The sequence below is a fragment of the Limulus polyphemus genome, unplaced genomic scaffold (genome assembly GCF_000517525.1).
Source record: "Limulus polyphemus unplaced genomic scaffold, Limulus_polyphemus-2.1.2 Scaffold5957, whole genome shotgun sequence".
Lineage (NCBI taxonomy): Eukaryota > Metazoa > Arthropoda > Merostomata > Xiphosura > Limulidae > Limulus > Limulus polyphemus.
Window position 1 is genome coordinate 9,447 of NW_013671567.1, and position 16,741 is coordinate 26,187.

The following is a 16,741-nucleotide window of genomic DNA, read 5'->3' on the forward strand; positions in this document are numbered from 1 at the left end:
AGTGTTTTCTGATCCGTTTAAATTGTTCATTTTGTGAAGTGTGTGTGTGTGTGTGTGAACCATTTAACATGTGCTTTATTTTTCTGTTCCCAAATCTTTCAGTGATAGCACGTGACCATATAAATCGTCGATAAAATACTGTCACAAAACCTCGGATGTCGTGTTGAGAATTGTTAATAACCTTTAATAAAAAGTGAGCTAATTACATAGTACATAATTAAAAATGACATATAAATTAGAGAAACCAAGTCCATATACCAGACTGACAATAAGTATATAAAGTTATAAGTCAATGTACAAAAGAAAACCAAAACCTATAATGCAACCAATTCTAATGAACATGCCTCTTAGAAATCCAATTAAAATTCCATTTAAAATGTACAGAATCATCAATTATATATTCGCTTTTAACGACATTTTCGGCCATAATCCCAATTTTCTTAACCTTTACTTATCACTACTGTTTTTCCCAATTCTGGTTTACGTTTCTCGTGCGTGATAGGTAGACCCCACATAAAGATCTGTCTACTGTTTATGTTAAATGAACTTCTTCGTTTTAAGAATTTGAGTTTTTTTAAACACTTGTTTTCTGCTGTTTGTGTGAAAACGTGAAAAAATAATAATCGATTTATCGACTGATTTCAGATGACGCAGCTTTAAAAGTCACAAAACATGAGCATGAGCACATGGGTGATGGTTGATCAATAATCTTACTTTCTATTTGTTAGCTTTAAAAATACACCTTTGAGAACCTAACCTTCTAAGGTTGGAATTTAATTTTTTTGTTCACTAAACGATTACAGTATTTGAAGCATTTACTGTTTATGTTCCTTAGTTTGAACGATTTGGATCTTTCAAAGTGTTTCACAAGAAACACTCCCCGGTGGCTTAGCGGTAAGTCTGTGGACTTATAACGCTAAAAATTGGGTTTTGATACTCGCAACTGGCAGAGCACAGATAGGCCATTGTATAATTTTCTGCTTGACCAAAAACAAACAAACAAATTAAACAAAAGTGTAGAATTTTTCTATTGTAATAATAATAATAACATATACTGTATGCTTAAGATATGTAATATTTTCTGAACTTCTAGAAGGCTTGTCACACGCCATGAAGTTCATATCAGCGGTTCTCAATATGTGGTGCGCGTGATCTCTTCGTGTGGTTCGTGGAAAGGTTGCATACTTACAGAAAGGAAACGGCAGCGTACTGACTGGATCTCAATTGATCCACCGAGATAAAACAAACAACAACAACATCCATTGATATTTGTTATTGGACACACATTACTGATAAAGCGTGTATGCTAGGTTTGAAGTGTTAGTAGTTATAAGCTAAGTAGATCTTAGGATCAAACTACTGTGTCTGAGTTTCGTAAGTAGTGATGTAAGGGTCTAAAATAAGCAATAAGGGTTCAACAACAACAAAAAATCAATCAATTCAACTATAAAAACATTTCATCCTACAGATATATTTTCTTAAAATACAAGTGATTAGCTACAAGACGAGTTAACGTTTTAATGTAACTAAAATGCATAGGTAAACTAAACGATAAAAGGATATAATAAGTGACTGATAAATACAACCATAATCATAGAAAAATAAAATTTCCTATCTGACAATGACGTATTTCCTTTTTCTTTAATCTTAGTTTCCTTAGTATTATTGTTTATCATGTTTAATGTTTTGTAATTAGTTTTACGCTTATGTATGTTATTTTCTTTTGTTGGCTTAATATGAGGATTTACGACAAGCCCAAATCTCTTAAGCTGGATTTTTAACATCAAGCGTATCCAAATGATGACTCAATCCAATCTAATTACTACATTTTTTCTCTTCCTATTTTTTAAGTTTTAAACGTGGTGTTAATCCGTTTTAAACGTGGTGTTAATCCGTTTTGAACACGTTGTTAATCAGTTTTGTAGGCGTTGTTAATCTGTTTTGAACATGATGTGTGGTGTTATGTTTTTCTTCTAACTTGTTATAGTCCTTGATTTGTTCATGTTGACGTAAGGCCATGGACAAAATTTGTTTCCGTCTTATAAAATATAAAATGTTATCTTTCGACTGGTCCTGTATGTTACAAACGACTCGTTCTGTATGTTACAAATGGTTCGTTCTTTTTGTCACAAACGACTGGTTCTATATGTTACAAACGACTGGTTCTATATGTTACAAACGACTGGTTCTATATGTTACAAATGACTGGTTCTAGAAGCTACAAACGACTGGTTCTATATGTTACAAACGACTGGTTTTATATGTTACAAATGGCTCGTTCTATATGTCACAAACGACTGGTTCTATATGCTACAAACGACTGGTTCTGTATGTTACAAATGACTGGTTCTATATGTTACAAATGACTAGTTCTATTTGTTACAAATGACTGGTTCTATTTGTTACAAATGACTGGTTCTATATGTTACAAACGACTGGTTTTATATGTTACAAATGGCTCGTTCTATATGTCACAAACGACTGGTTCTATATGCTACAAACGACTGGTTCTGTATGTAACAAACGACTCGTTCTGTATGTTACAAATGGTTCGTTCTGTATGTAACAAACGACTAGTTCTATTTGTTACAAATGACTGGTTCTATATATATCACAAACGACTCGTTCTGTATGTCACAAACGACTCGTTACATATGTTACAAACGACTGGTTCTATATACACCACATTAGGTTAGTAACCGTACTCCATAGAACTACATTAGATGAGAATTCATCATAAGAAGTTCTGATAAGTCCTAACTTACATATTCCAAATTACATATTAGATATATATATATTATTATTATTAATGATAAGTCCTAAGTTATTGATTAATTTATGAAGAACAACACTGATGAATCTGAGTATTGATTAATTATTAATTATTGATGGCTTCCTAATTAATGATTAGTTATATAGAATGTATTTAATGAAGTTGAATTACAGACTGATTACATAGATTGATTCAGCTGGATCGCGAGTTACAGAAATATTTAATAGAGTAATTTCTATGACACTTAGGTTAAACATCCGTCGTATAGAATAACTCTGATGACATTTAAGTTAAAAATCCGTCGCATAGAATAACTCTGATGACACTTAAGTTAAAAATACATTATATAGAATAACTCTGATGACACTTAAGTTAAAAATTCCGTCGTATAGAATAACTCTGATGACACTTAAGTTGAAAATCCGTCGTATAGAATAACTCTGATGACACTTAAGTTAAAAATCCGTCGTATAGAATAACTCTGATGATATTCAAGTTAAAATCTGTCATATAGAATAACTCTGACGAATCTTCCAGTATATTTACTTCATGCACAGGTTCTAATAATTACATTACGTTTATCATATTCACGATTACTTGTGTTTATTACAGTCTGTCATGGGCATATAAATATCATCTTTGATTTTCTCTGACTACACAGATCCTTAAGATAAAATCATCCACCGTTTCATGTATTTTTCTTTACTTCTCTATACCATGTATACATACAATAACAATTTTCATTTGTTTCTCAGTTGCTCACATTCACCTCATGAATCATACTTATTATTTATTTGAACATCGCTTTTTGTTTCGTGCAACAGAAGTACTGGGATCGGCCTGAATTCAACTGTCTATCAGAAACCTGGGATTGAACTGGATTCAGCTATCTATCAGAAACCTGGGATTGGATTGGATTCAACTATGTATCAGAATCCTGGAACTTATCTGGATTCAATTATATATTAGAAACATTGGATTAATTTGGATTCAACTGTTTATCATAAACAGTGGGATTGATCTGGAATCAAAGGCTTATCATAAACAGTGGGATTGATCTGGATTTAACTGCTTATCAGAAACTCCAGATCTTACCTGGATTCAACAAGATACAGTAAAGGAGACATTGTCTGAAAGCAGGATTGTATTGTTTAGTCAAAATACTGGTTTTATCTTCTAATTGTACAACAACGTGAACGATCCGTGCTCTAAGCTCTCCACATAGATATTGTAATACCAGTGAAAGCGCTCTAAAGTTTAGCACAGGGAAGTTAAAATATTGATATATATCTATATATATAACTCTTTAAGCCCGTGTTGCCCTCGTTATCGATCACGACCCCCTCCCCCAAAGATATAAAATAGTAACAATTTTCCATTGTTACTATACAACAAAGCCCATCCGATTCTCATACGACAAAAACTGTATTAAGATGATCTGTCAGTCATCAGACAAAGCGTCTCATATATTGTACTCTTTAATTAGTACCACATTTTAACTTTACCATTCGCTTCACGAGATATGCGTGCGATAATACTTCCTGAATGGTAGCATTAAAGACAAATATCGGAATCCACTTCATTCGAAATGAGCCTGCTTTTGTAAAAGTGGGGTATGAAGGATTATCAGAGTGGGGTTAGATCTAAATCAAGTGGTCAAATCTGTCCGGTTTCGGAGCGTGCAAGTGCTAATGGTGCCTGACGAAGTAACAGTTTCAGAGGGCATATTAAAATAACTATTACAATAAATTTGAAAGAAAAAAAGAAGTCACCACTTCCGGTTTCCCGAAAAAGATTAACTTTAAATATACATTTTAATAGAATTTTGATAAAGAAAAATTAAATCTTTTAGACCAATGTTTGAAAACATATTTTACACTATTGTCAAATAGCAAAAAAAAAGGGGATAATTGGGGTGAGGGTATACGATAGTGTCATTCAATGAAGCTGGCATACCCAATCCATTAACGGTTACATTTACTGTTCCCGTACATATTAATATCTAGTGTTATAAATATAACATAAAGTAGATTGCGGGGGAGGGGGTCGCGTATGTGAAGACAAGCAATAAAAGAAAAAGGGGCAAAAGTTTGGGGAACCCTGTTCTAAATAAATGAACCCCAAAAGATTTATCAGGGTTTATACACTTTAAATATTTCAGCACATTTTAACAGTTTGATCATAAAAGCTATTGCAGAAATAATATTTTACAACGTTTGGAATTAGATAATATCGTTAATGGCTTTGATGAACACTGCGAACGCGAACAGGAAAAAAAAACAAAAAACGTTGTAAATAAAATGGGATGAACTTAGGATACCCGGCGATACACTACTTGTCGCCACGAGATAAGAATCGTCAACGTAATTAGCTGATTGCGTTTGGCTGCTTACCTGTGTGGAGAGTAGTTTCGATCGCTTTCAACCAACTAATCTCGAACCGGGCTGATTCGAGCCCAGACCTCTTGTTGACGTCGACATTTATCACTCCCAGTGATGGAGGTTTTTCAGACGGGTGGTACAATCGATTTTTTTTTTCCTTACAGCAGACTGATTGATTCAATATCATTCAACAAATCCTCCTTGTATCATTGAAAAGTTTACAAATGAAAGCTAAGGAAAAAAATACTACACAGCAAGGGACTGGAGTTTTCAATGTGTGTGTTTATTTCGTGTTTCAAACACATATAAAAAGTAATTTATTCGATAATAATATCAGGACCATCAGTGTTAGGGTCCATTTCAAAATTGTAACGAAAATACAAGAGTAATACTTAGTTGTAACGTAATAATGTAACTCATGAACCGACTGTTCATTTGACAGTTCTTTTAGTTTTAAAAGGGAAAGGGGGGGGGGTGTAGTCTTGAGGTATTGAACCTGCTGAATTAGATTTAAAGTCAAATCTCTAACTTGAATTTTATGTCTAGAAGAATTATTCAGGAACTTTATTTTTTGTATGTTTATCGCTGTTAACGAGAGTAGCTTGACACAGGGCAATGACGAGTCAATCTTCAATACAAGTCTCTACCTTTAGTGTGTTATCGATAGATAGATGATGCTTCGAAATAGTGAGGAGAAAATAGGAGTTGTTTAATGGGATATTTAGTTATAAGTAATCTAAGGGATCTATATCTTTAAATGAATGTTTTTTATTCAGACTTGTTCACGTAATAATAAATGAAACGAGAAGTAATGAACATACACTTTTAATCAGCGTGTTTCTTACCACTGTTGCCTTGGTAACCCCACTCACAGATAAGAGCTGGATTGTCAACATGTTTTCCGAGTTTCACCAAACATGAACTACCACTATTATTATTGTATTATTCAGTGCAAGAAATCAGTGAATATTTGTGGTTTATGACCATCGTCTCTGTTCATTAATTAAGCTGTTACTTAATGAATGTTGTAATTTACCTACATCTGGTCGTCACTGTTCACTAACTAGGCTGTTGTTGTTTGAAACTTGCTTCACCGTGAGTGCTATCTTACAAAATGTTGTAATTTACCTACATCAGGTCGTCACTGTTCACTAACTAGGCTGTTGCTGTTTGAAACTGGCTTCACCGTGAGTGCTATCTTACAGAATGTTGTAATTTACCTACATCAGGTCGTCACTGTTCACTAACTAGACTGTTTCTGTTTGAAACTTGCTTCACCGTGAGTGCTATCTTACAGAATGCTGTAATTTACCTACATCAGGTCGTCACTGTTCACTAACTAGGCTGTTGCTGTTTGAAAATTGCTTCACCGTGAGTGCTATCTTACTGAATGTTCTAATTCACCTACATCAGGTCGTCACTGTTCACCAACTAGACTGTTACTGTTTGAAACTTGCTTCACCGTGAGTGCTATCTTACAGAATGTTGTAATTTACCTACATCAGGTCGTCACTGTTCACTAACTAGGCTGTTGCTGTTTGAAACTTGCTTCACCGTGAGTGCTATCTTACTGAATGTTGTAATTTACCTACATCAGGTCGTCACTGTTCACTAACTAGGCTGTTGCTGTTTGAAACTTGCTTCACCGTGAGTGCTATCTTACAGAATGCTGTATTTCACCTAATCAGGTCGTCACTGTATGTATAACCCTCCTATGGGTGGAGCTATTGCTGCATAATGATTACATCATGTATTAGAGCAGTCACATCAAAACACATGCATGCTGTGTGTAGAGAGGTCCGTATACTTCAGAAATACATTATTAGGTAAGGATTACTGTTTGAAACTTGCTTCACCGTGAGTGTTCTCTTACGGAATGTCGTAATTCACCTACATCAGGTCGTCACTGTTCACTAACTAGGCTGTTTCTGTTTGAAACTTGCTTCACCGTGAGTGTTGTCTCACAGAATGTTCTAATTCACCTACATCAGGTCGTCACTGTTCACTAACTAGGCTGTTTCTGTTTGAAACTTGCTTCACCGTGAGTGCTATCTTACTGAATGTTGTAATTTACCTACATCAGGTCGTCACTGTTCACTAACTAGGCTGTTGCTGTTTGAAATTTGCTTCACCGTGAGTGCTGTCTTACAGAATGTTTTAATTTACCTACATCAGGTCGTCACAGTTTCTGTTTGAAACTGACCTCATCACTGATCAAAGTAAACATAATAAAATAACCTGTATATAACAACTATATCGTAACACCCCACTATGCAGTGTCTCTATGGGCTACTAACCAACCTTCAAATGAAATCCAATCTCTAAAGTCAGAAGAAATGCTTATTTTGAATGCGTGATTTTTCCTCTATATTATAATTGTTACATCGTTAACTTCCGCGAGTGTAAGGATTGGAGAACAATGAAAACTTTCTATTCTGGTAATCTTTGTACAAGTCTTCCTATTGGGAAAATGGTTTGGTGTGCTTAGAATTTTGCGCAAAGCTACACGAGAGCTTTGTTGCGCTAGTAGTCCCTAATTTAGCAGTGATAGGCTAGAGGGAAGGTAGCTAGTCACCACCCCCCTCCGCCAACTTCTAGGCTACTCTTTTACCAATTAATAATGGGATTAACTGTCGCATTATAACGCCCCGACTGCTGAAAGGGCGAGCATGCGCAGTGACGGGGAATCGAAAACGCAACTATTAGATTACGAGTCGAGCGCCTTAAACCCCTTAATCTACAATTTCAGGATCGTTTACCAATTCCGGGAAATTAATGTTAGTAAATACAAATGTATAAATATATAAATTATCATCGTCTCACAATAAACGAATTCTTACAAGTTATATGTTTTTAGTTAATAACAGACTTCTATGGTCTTCCAAACAATCTGATAACACTTGTGGGAGTAAACTTCAGCACAAATACATAACAAACCTTATTTAAAAAGAAAAGACTATGGTAGAAATTAGTAAATTAATCGTACTTGTAAATATAAAGATAACCTCTTTTTACCTAGTTATCGGTGGGTTGGTTGGTTGGCTACTAGGCTATCTGTGTTAAGTTGGTTGGTTGGCTGCTAGGCTATCTGTATCAAGTTGGTTGGTTGGTTGGCTACTAGGCTATCTGTATCAAGTTGGTTGGTTGGTTGGCTACTAGGCTATCTGTATCAAGTTGGTTGGTTGGTTGGCTACTAGGCTATCTGTACCAAGTTGGTTGGTTGGCTACTAGGCTATCTGTGCCAAGGTTGGTTGGTTGGCTACTAGGCTATCTGTGCCAAGTTGGTTGATTGGCTAACACAGATAGCCTACAAGTTGGTTGGTTGGTTGGTTGACTACTAGGCTATCTATGCCAAGTTGGTTGGTTGGCTACTAGGCTATCTGTGCTAAGTTGGTTGGTTGGTTGGCTACTAGGCTATCTGTGCCAAGGCTGGTTGGTTGGTTGGCTACTAGGCTATCTGTGCCAAGGTTGGTTGGCTACTAGGCTATCTGTGCCAAGGTTGGTTGGTTGGCTACTATGCTATCTGTGCCAAATAACCGGTAAAAAGGATAAAAGAAAAAAATTGGTATAAAATGTAAAATTAAACTGAGTTAAAACTAAACAATGTCCAAAATTTAGATAAAATATTTAAATAGAAATAAAAAGGCCAATGGCTCGTCAAAATTTAAAAACACGGTCAAGTTGGATAATGTCATCATCGCCATTGACTCCGTCCAAGGTCAGGGGTAAACTTTTAGAAAACATGTGTCTAAAATGGTGCTACCGCTCATGGTAGTAATGACGGCACGAGAGTAAAATGTGGGCTGTTGTGACTTGAGTGTCACAAAGGCTACATATTGGTGGGTCTTTACCAGATAAAATAAATCGACGAGTTAAAAAACTATGACCAATGCGTAGCCTTGCCAGGACAACTTCCTCCTTCCGATCCTTATGGAAAAAAGACGGCTACAGAACAACAGAAGGTTTGATCTGGAAAAGCTTATTATGACGTTGCCCACTCCAAGTCGACTGCCAACTGGCACGAAGCCGCGCCTTGAAGACAGGACCATAGTCCATGTATGGGACAGGCATGGCCGGACATAGCTGCGGTGTCAGCGAGCTCGTTCCCGTGAATACCGACGTGGCCAGGGATCCAGAAAAACTGGATGGAAATAGAAGATAGAGAAAGTTGGGCCAATCGGTGTTGAATATCAACGAGAACAGGGTGAGAACTAACGTTAAGCGATTCCAGGGCCAGTAGAGAGCTAAGAGAATCAGTGTAAATAGTACAATTACTGTACTGCATAGCTTCTACATGATCCAGGGCAAGAGAAATAGCATACAACTCGGCAGTGAACACAGAAACTGTAGAGGGTATCCTGCGAGTAACTACCAAGCACAGCACACCATGACAGAACCTACAGAGTCACCTGATTTCGGACCATCCATGTAAATAGGAAGAGAAGAATGGCTCGAAAGATGTTCAATAATGAGAAGATGGTACTTTCAATCAGGAATATCCATCTTCCTCAGATGACACAACGAAAAGTCACAGATGGGGATGGTAATAAGCCATGGTGGAATGGGCTGATCATTAGGGACAGCAACGTCCTCCAATGCCAGACCCAATTCAACCTGGATACGAAGGCCAAAGAGAGGAATTACAGACCATCTGTTCTGAAAGAACACGGCCCACTGAGGAAGAAAGAAACAATCTCAGATGGGATGCTGTGGTAAGGATTGAAGCTTGGTAGCATAGTGTAGAGGAACTTGCAAACTACAGAGGTGAGGAGGAGGTTCGTGGGACTCAGTGTACAATCACTAGACTGGAGAAGTATAGAAAGCCTCATGCATAGCTGAATCCCCAGATGGTGAATGGGGTCTAGTATCTTCAAGGCCGAGGTCCTGGCAGAACCATAGACCAGAGACCCATAGTCCAGTTTAGATCGAATCAAGGTTTGATAGATTTTAAGCATAGAACATTAATCCGCTCCCCAAGAGGTGGAAGAGAGGACACAGATGATGTTCAGTGCCCTTGTACACTTGACACGTAGCTTCTTGATGTGTGGAATGAAAGTAACCTTACAGTCAAAGATAAGCCCAAGAACTTTGCCTTAGAAACCACGGGAAAAACAGCATCAACTGAGACAGAGCTCGGGATTGGGGTGTAGATCCCATTGGTGGCAAAAATGCATGCAAACGGTTTTGGAAAAAGAAAATGTAAAACCGTTTGCTGTGGTTCACTTCAACAAGCAATTGAGAGCAGTCTGAAACTACCACTGAATAAACCTCATGTTCGACGACTGACACGAGACATAGAGCCCATTTACAACAGTAGGAAGAAGTTGCATAGTGATAAGATTAATTTTGAAACTAAAAAATGTATCACTCAATACACAGCCCTGAGAGACTCCAAGTTCCTGTGAAAAAGAATGGGAAAGAGTTGAACCCACACGGACTTGGAATCGCCTGTTGAGTAAAAAGTTAGGAATAAAAATGGGTAAATGGTCACGCATCCCTTATGAATGGGAGTTCCACAAAATGCTATACCTCCACGTAGTGTCATAATCCTTCCCAAGGTCAAAGAACATGGAAACAAGATGTTCCCTCTTGAGGAAGACTTCCCTGATCGATGTTTCAAGTCGAATCGGGTGGCCCATGGTGGAGCACTGTCGACAGAACCCACACTGAGTAGGCAATAGGAGGTTGTTTGAACAAGCAAACAAGACGAGAATTAACCATCCTCTCCAAGACCTTACAGAGACAGTTATTCAAAGCAATTGGATGATAATTAGAAAGAATCTTGGGATCCTTCCCAGGTTTAGAGAAAGGGAGGACAATAGCCTGGCACCAAGCATCAGAAAAACATTCTCCTGCCAGATGAGGTTAAAAACAACCAGAAAAATGGCAAAAGAGGCAGGAGACAGATGGCGCAGCATCTCATAGTGAGCATAATCAGGTCGGATCAATGTACTGCCAGATCGATGAAGAGCAAGTTTATAATTGCCCCTTTACACTGGTGGAACTTAGTTGTAGGGACTATTGGCCTGAAAGGAAAGAGGCAATCTCTCTGCCCGAGACTTGATTGCCAAGAAGGTGGAGGAAGAAACAGAAGTACTGGATGCACGAGAAAAGCACTCACCAAGAGTATCAGCGATGCTCTGTGCATCAACAACTTCCTGGCCATTGGAGAGCAAGATGGAAAAGTAATGGGAGGAATACTGCCCATTGACCTTCCGAATCTTGTCCCATATGACTTTGGAACTGTTGATAGAAGAGATTCTAGTTGTAAACTTAATCCAAGATTCGTTTTGGCTTTGACATCTGACCTGCCGAGCATGGGTACGGGCCCACTGGAAAGCAATGCAGTTCGAAAGAGTGGGATACCTGCAAAAGGTATCCCAGGCACGTTTTGAGCTTTTCAGACAGGACTCCATGGACGAGAATACTGTAGAAAACGTGTCAAGGTCTTAGAAATAGAGCGAGCAGCTGCCTGGACTATACAGTCAGTCGCTGCTGTGATGCAGTCATTGGTTTATGGCAGACAAATAATGGCAGGATCAAGTACCGAGATAATATTTGAAAGAGGGCCTGTTAACCTGATCCAACTTTCACTGTGGCACTTGGCTCATGTAGCATCGACCATGGCCAATTACCTCAAAATGATAAGAAAATTATCACTACCCCGTGGATCACTGTCAACCCTCCAGGAAAAAGCTGGAGAAAAGTGAAGGGGTAGCAGATCAATAGATCAATGGCAGTAAATGACTGACTAGGGGAATGAAAATGAGTAAAATAACCAGAATTGAAGAGAAAAAGGTCGTGATCCAAGAGCATACACTCTGCAGAACAACCACTCTCATCAATATCAGCACCACCTCAGAGGGGATTGTGTCCATTAAAGTCTACCAGGAGTAAAAAGGGAGACAGCAACTGTTCAACAAGAGCATCAAGGTCTGATTGATCATAAGTCTCTCTAGGAGACAAGTAGAGAGAACAAACAGTGATGGTACAACCCAAGGAAACACGGATAGCTACGGCCTCCAAGGGTGTATCAAGTGACAAAGACAAGGTGGGAACAAGCTTGTCGAGCAGCAGTACAACCCCTCCATGCACTCGTCCATCACACAACCTGTCATTCTGGTATAAAGAAAACTGCCAAAAGATGACTGTATTGGCTGGTTTTAGGAATGTTTCTTGTAAAGAAAGACATATGGAATGATAGGAATTGCTCAAGGCCTTAATGTCATCAAGATTAGAACAAAACCCCGACAGTTCCACTGTATCAAAGTGTCCATTTTTATGTGGGTGGAGGAAAGCTGAGTGGGAAAACTCTTCTGTTTATGACCATGCCACTTTTCTTTATTAAAAGGAGGTCTACCTATTTCCATGGATCCTGCCCTTGGTCTAGTGGGCAGATCTCTGTCATTGGAGTTAGATTCCAGCAACTGAAGGCATAAATGATTGTTCTGCATATTGGTGGACCCAAGCATACACCAGAGGCCAGGGAAATAGGAGGTGGACCCAGGCAGTCAATGGAAGGAATGGTGTGGACACAGACAGGAGTAGATGTGGACTTGTCACCTCGAACATCCATTGAGGTCAAAAGACTCTTCACATGATGTGAAAACGACTCTGACAGTCTGCAGGTCGCGGGTTCGAATCCCCATTCCACCAAACATGCTCGCCCTTTCAGCCGTGGTGGCGTTATAATGTGATGGTCAATCCCATTATTCGTTGGTAAAAGAGTAGCCCAAGCGTTGGCAGTGGGTGGTGATGACTAGTTGCCTTCCCTCTATTTATACACTGCTAAATTAGGGATGGCTAGCGCAGATAGTCCTCGTGTAACTTTGTGCGAAATTCAAAACAAACAAACAACCTGTCTTGAAAGCAGCAGGTGGACGTGGCGATGTAAACGTCCAAATGAGAACATTGGTAGGCAGCATATATCCGTCTTTACGAGTGGAGATATGTCACACTGCAGAAACTCCTTGGCTGGAGAAACCAGCGAGAATCTCCAACTCGGGGATGTTCTTCAAATCCCTCTCAACAATAACTCCCCGTGAGGAATTCAAAGTTGCATGGGGGTAACCTCAATGGGTATATCCCCAATGGCCTTCGAATTCAAGAGGAGTTCACTGTGTTTTGGTGTAGATGTTTCCCCCAAGATCTCTCCAGAATGTAGATTCTTTAATCCTCTAATCTCTTCTAAATGAAAATGGGGACATTTGCCCTAAAGGTTTATCTGACAACGAATGCAATATTAGAAAACGAGGTACAGGAGCAGGATGAGGTGAAAATTGATTATCAGTCTTCAAGGCATAGTCGTTTATCAATGAGCAGAGTTTTTACTATTGTATTTTTATTTGGATTTGGGGATCCATAAGAAAAGGAGAAATATACAAGTTTTCAATAAAACAAATATTTTCAATTTTAAAGTTATAAACTTTTCATTTCCATGTACAAATATTAAAAGAAATGTTATATTACAACGTTTACTATGCACAGCCTATTAGATCCATTACAATTTGTTCAACCAAACAAGATTTAATGGACAAACAAAAGGCTTATACTAAATTTTGCGAGTAATTCAATAATTGTCATACTGCCAGTAGCCTCCCAGTGGCACAGCGGTATGTCTGCTGACTTACAACGCTAGAAACCGGGTTTTGATACCCGTGGTGGGTGGAGCACATATTGCCCATTGTGTAGCTTTGTGCTTAATTACAACCAAATACTGCCAGTTATGGTCTTCATCGTTTTACCAAAAATCATAACTTTTTCAAAACTACATATAAAATTTTAAGCTAATATTTCAAGGCAATAAAGAACCATCATAATGTTGCGACATCATTGGTCTTACCTCTTGTTATGCTAAGTTTTTATTATAGTTTATGGCATAACATTACATCATTGGTTAAGTTGAGTTAGTTTCACCTAATTACTTTCTCGTATTCACCATTTTGTTGCTTCCTTTTCTAAATCTTTATCTTATTATAAGTGCGACATTTAGTGAATCTCATCTCGAGGAACATAATATGTATATTCTATATTGTTCAAAGAAGTTGATTAAATTCCTTTCGCTCAAGTTACCTGTTGTTCTGGATCAGTGCACGTTACTGCTACATAAAACTGACATTGTAAAAGTGGATAGTAATTTTTTACAACTAGTAAATCAGGTGATAGTTGGGGGTGGCAATATTTCACAGTTATTTTATAATAGAATGACAAGCAGTGACGTGAGTTTTGCACGTGCTCTGCGAGTGAAGACGCTGTTCTTATAGTCACAGATAGTGTGTAACTTTTTCAATTTTAGTTGGTTTAAGGGAAGTTAGTGTTTATTTATTTTGAAGTAACAGTAGTAATTTAGTTATACCCTATCCTTTCTTTAAGATTACTTTCGTTAACAGTATCGTTTATTATATTTATTAAATCAAAGTGTGGTAGTCCATATTTATTCCCAAGCCTAAACAAGTAATAATTTTACTATCACGAGGACACACAGTCTTGGTTAGAATACTTATATATATTTATTCTGAGGATGGCGTTGTAACGTCGAAACATGTAGAGTCGTCAACTTTTTGAAGGCCATAAATAGGCCTAAATAAAATGTTTTTTAACTGTGTACCAGTTTAACGTTGTGTATAAAGTTAAAGTCATAAATAATATTCAAGTGCCAAAATACTATAATTACTTTATATATACTTTTATTTTTTTGTTATTTCTCATTTATACGTATGTGGCTTTTAATGTCATTTTATGTTTATTTTATTACAATGATTATTATGTACTGTTAGGTTGGTCATTAATCCATGTACTAAGCTAAGCCTCCCGAGCTGGCAGTTCATAAGTTGTTGCCTCCCAGTGGCACAGTGGTATGTCTGCGGACTTCCAACGCTAGAAACCGGGTTTCGATACCCGTGGTGGGCAGAGCACAGAAAGTTCATTGTGGAGCTTTGTGCTTAACTTCGAACAAACAATCATAAGTTGTTATTGGGTTTATGGCCGAAAGTGCTGTTAACAACAAGGATACCCAACTAATGAGGGATATCTGCGTTAGCCGTCCCTAATTTAGCAGTGTAAGACTAGAGGGAAGGCAGCTAGTCATCACCACCCACCGCCAACTCTTGGGCTACTCTTATCAACGAATAGTGGGATTGACCATCACATTATAACGCCCCCACGGCTGAAAGGGCGAGCATGTTTGGTGTGACGGGGATTCGAACCCGCAGATTGCAAGTCGAATGCACTGGCCATGTCGGGCCTTGTAGGTAAACACTAAGCTACACAATGGGCTATCTGTAGTCTGACACTACGGGCATCGAAACCCGGTTTCTAGCGCTGTATGTACGCAGAAATACCGCTGTTCCACTGGAGGAGCCCAACTGATGAAACAATACATTATAATCATTATAAGTGATATGATACGAGTATCGTATGTAATTGGATATGCTTATCACTAGGTATGCGTTTTTAGTTCTGATCTACGTAGGTGCCTCGTTTTTACCAGAAGTTAATGTAATAGCTCAATGAAGTAGAACATTAAATCCAGTATTGGAAGTCAGAAGAAATGTTTTCTGTTTTGAATGTATGATTTTTTTTTATTAATTGTACATCTCGTGCACTCAATGACGTACTAACTAAATGACATTTGAATCTTAAATCTTGTCTTTGAAGTCAGAAGAACCATTCTTTGATTGGATGTTGTTGTTTTTCTGTTATACGCCTAAAATGTGTAGTGTTGAAGCAGTAATTAACGGTAGTTGAGCAGCCTTCAGGTCAGAAGAAAGGTTTTTATTCGGAATACATGACTTTCTGCCACAGCTTACATATTTGACTGATTCAGTACACAGATTTCGGAAGTTTCAGGAGTACAACATTGTGAAAACAGGACCTCGGCTGTATATTGTAGTAACTTAAAAACACCGAGTCGGTTTTCGTCTCTGATATTTTGAAACAAATCTTAATTGAAAAGATCTCTTCAACATACAAAACTAAGTGACTAACAGGAAGTATTTGAAATAATTGGTTGCGATACTAATACCAAGAATGTAATGGATTCTAAACGTACAGTTTTCAAGTTATGCGGGTAGTTGAATTTTCTGAATCTCACGAACTTAACTTGTGGAAACTGTTTCTGGTTAATTAGTTAACTTAGTATATGCCGAACAGCCGAGACAGATGAGAAGGAGAAGAAGGTTTTAAAAAGGGTGAAGCCTTAGTTCATGAAGCCAGTGCTAACAAGCTTGTCCAAAAACAACTTGACATCAGCTAGCTCCGAATCTCTGAAGCCTAGAGCTCTGAGCATGCTCAAATCTCCAGTCTCTACAGCCATGAAGACGTGCCTCAGATGCTCTAAGTCTGATCTCATCAAATTTAGAATCTTGCCAAAATCTTCTATAGTGTCAGACTCTGAAAAAAATATACATCGATAAACGTTTATTAATAATCGGTTTATTTCTTATATATATAAGAATCGCTCTGAAATAAAAGTGTGTGTGTGTGTGTGTGTGTGTGTGTGTGTGTGTGTAGTGTGTGTGTGTGTGTGTGTGTGTGTGTGTGTGTGTGTGTGTGTGTGTGTGTGTGTGTGTGTGTGTGTGTGTGTGTG

At 38.0% G+C, this 16,741-nt stretch overlaps 1 protein-coding gene across 1 annotated transcript in view; it reads right to left on the reverse strand.

Moving 5' to 3' along the window:
• Positions 1-15,906: 15,906 nt before the first annotated feature.
• Positions 15,907-16,741, reverse strand: part of LOC106473186 (IDLSRF-like peptide) — a gene marked incomplete at its 5' end in the record, with an annotated part of 8,252 nt that continues 7,417 nt past the window's right edge. Inside the window, one exon of the mRNA XM_013933866.2 lies at positions 15,907-16,545. Coding sequence (XP_013789320.2) covers positions 16,352-16,545 — 194 coding nt within the window. The remainder of the gene's footprint in view (positions 16,546-16,741) is intronic.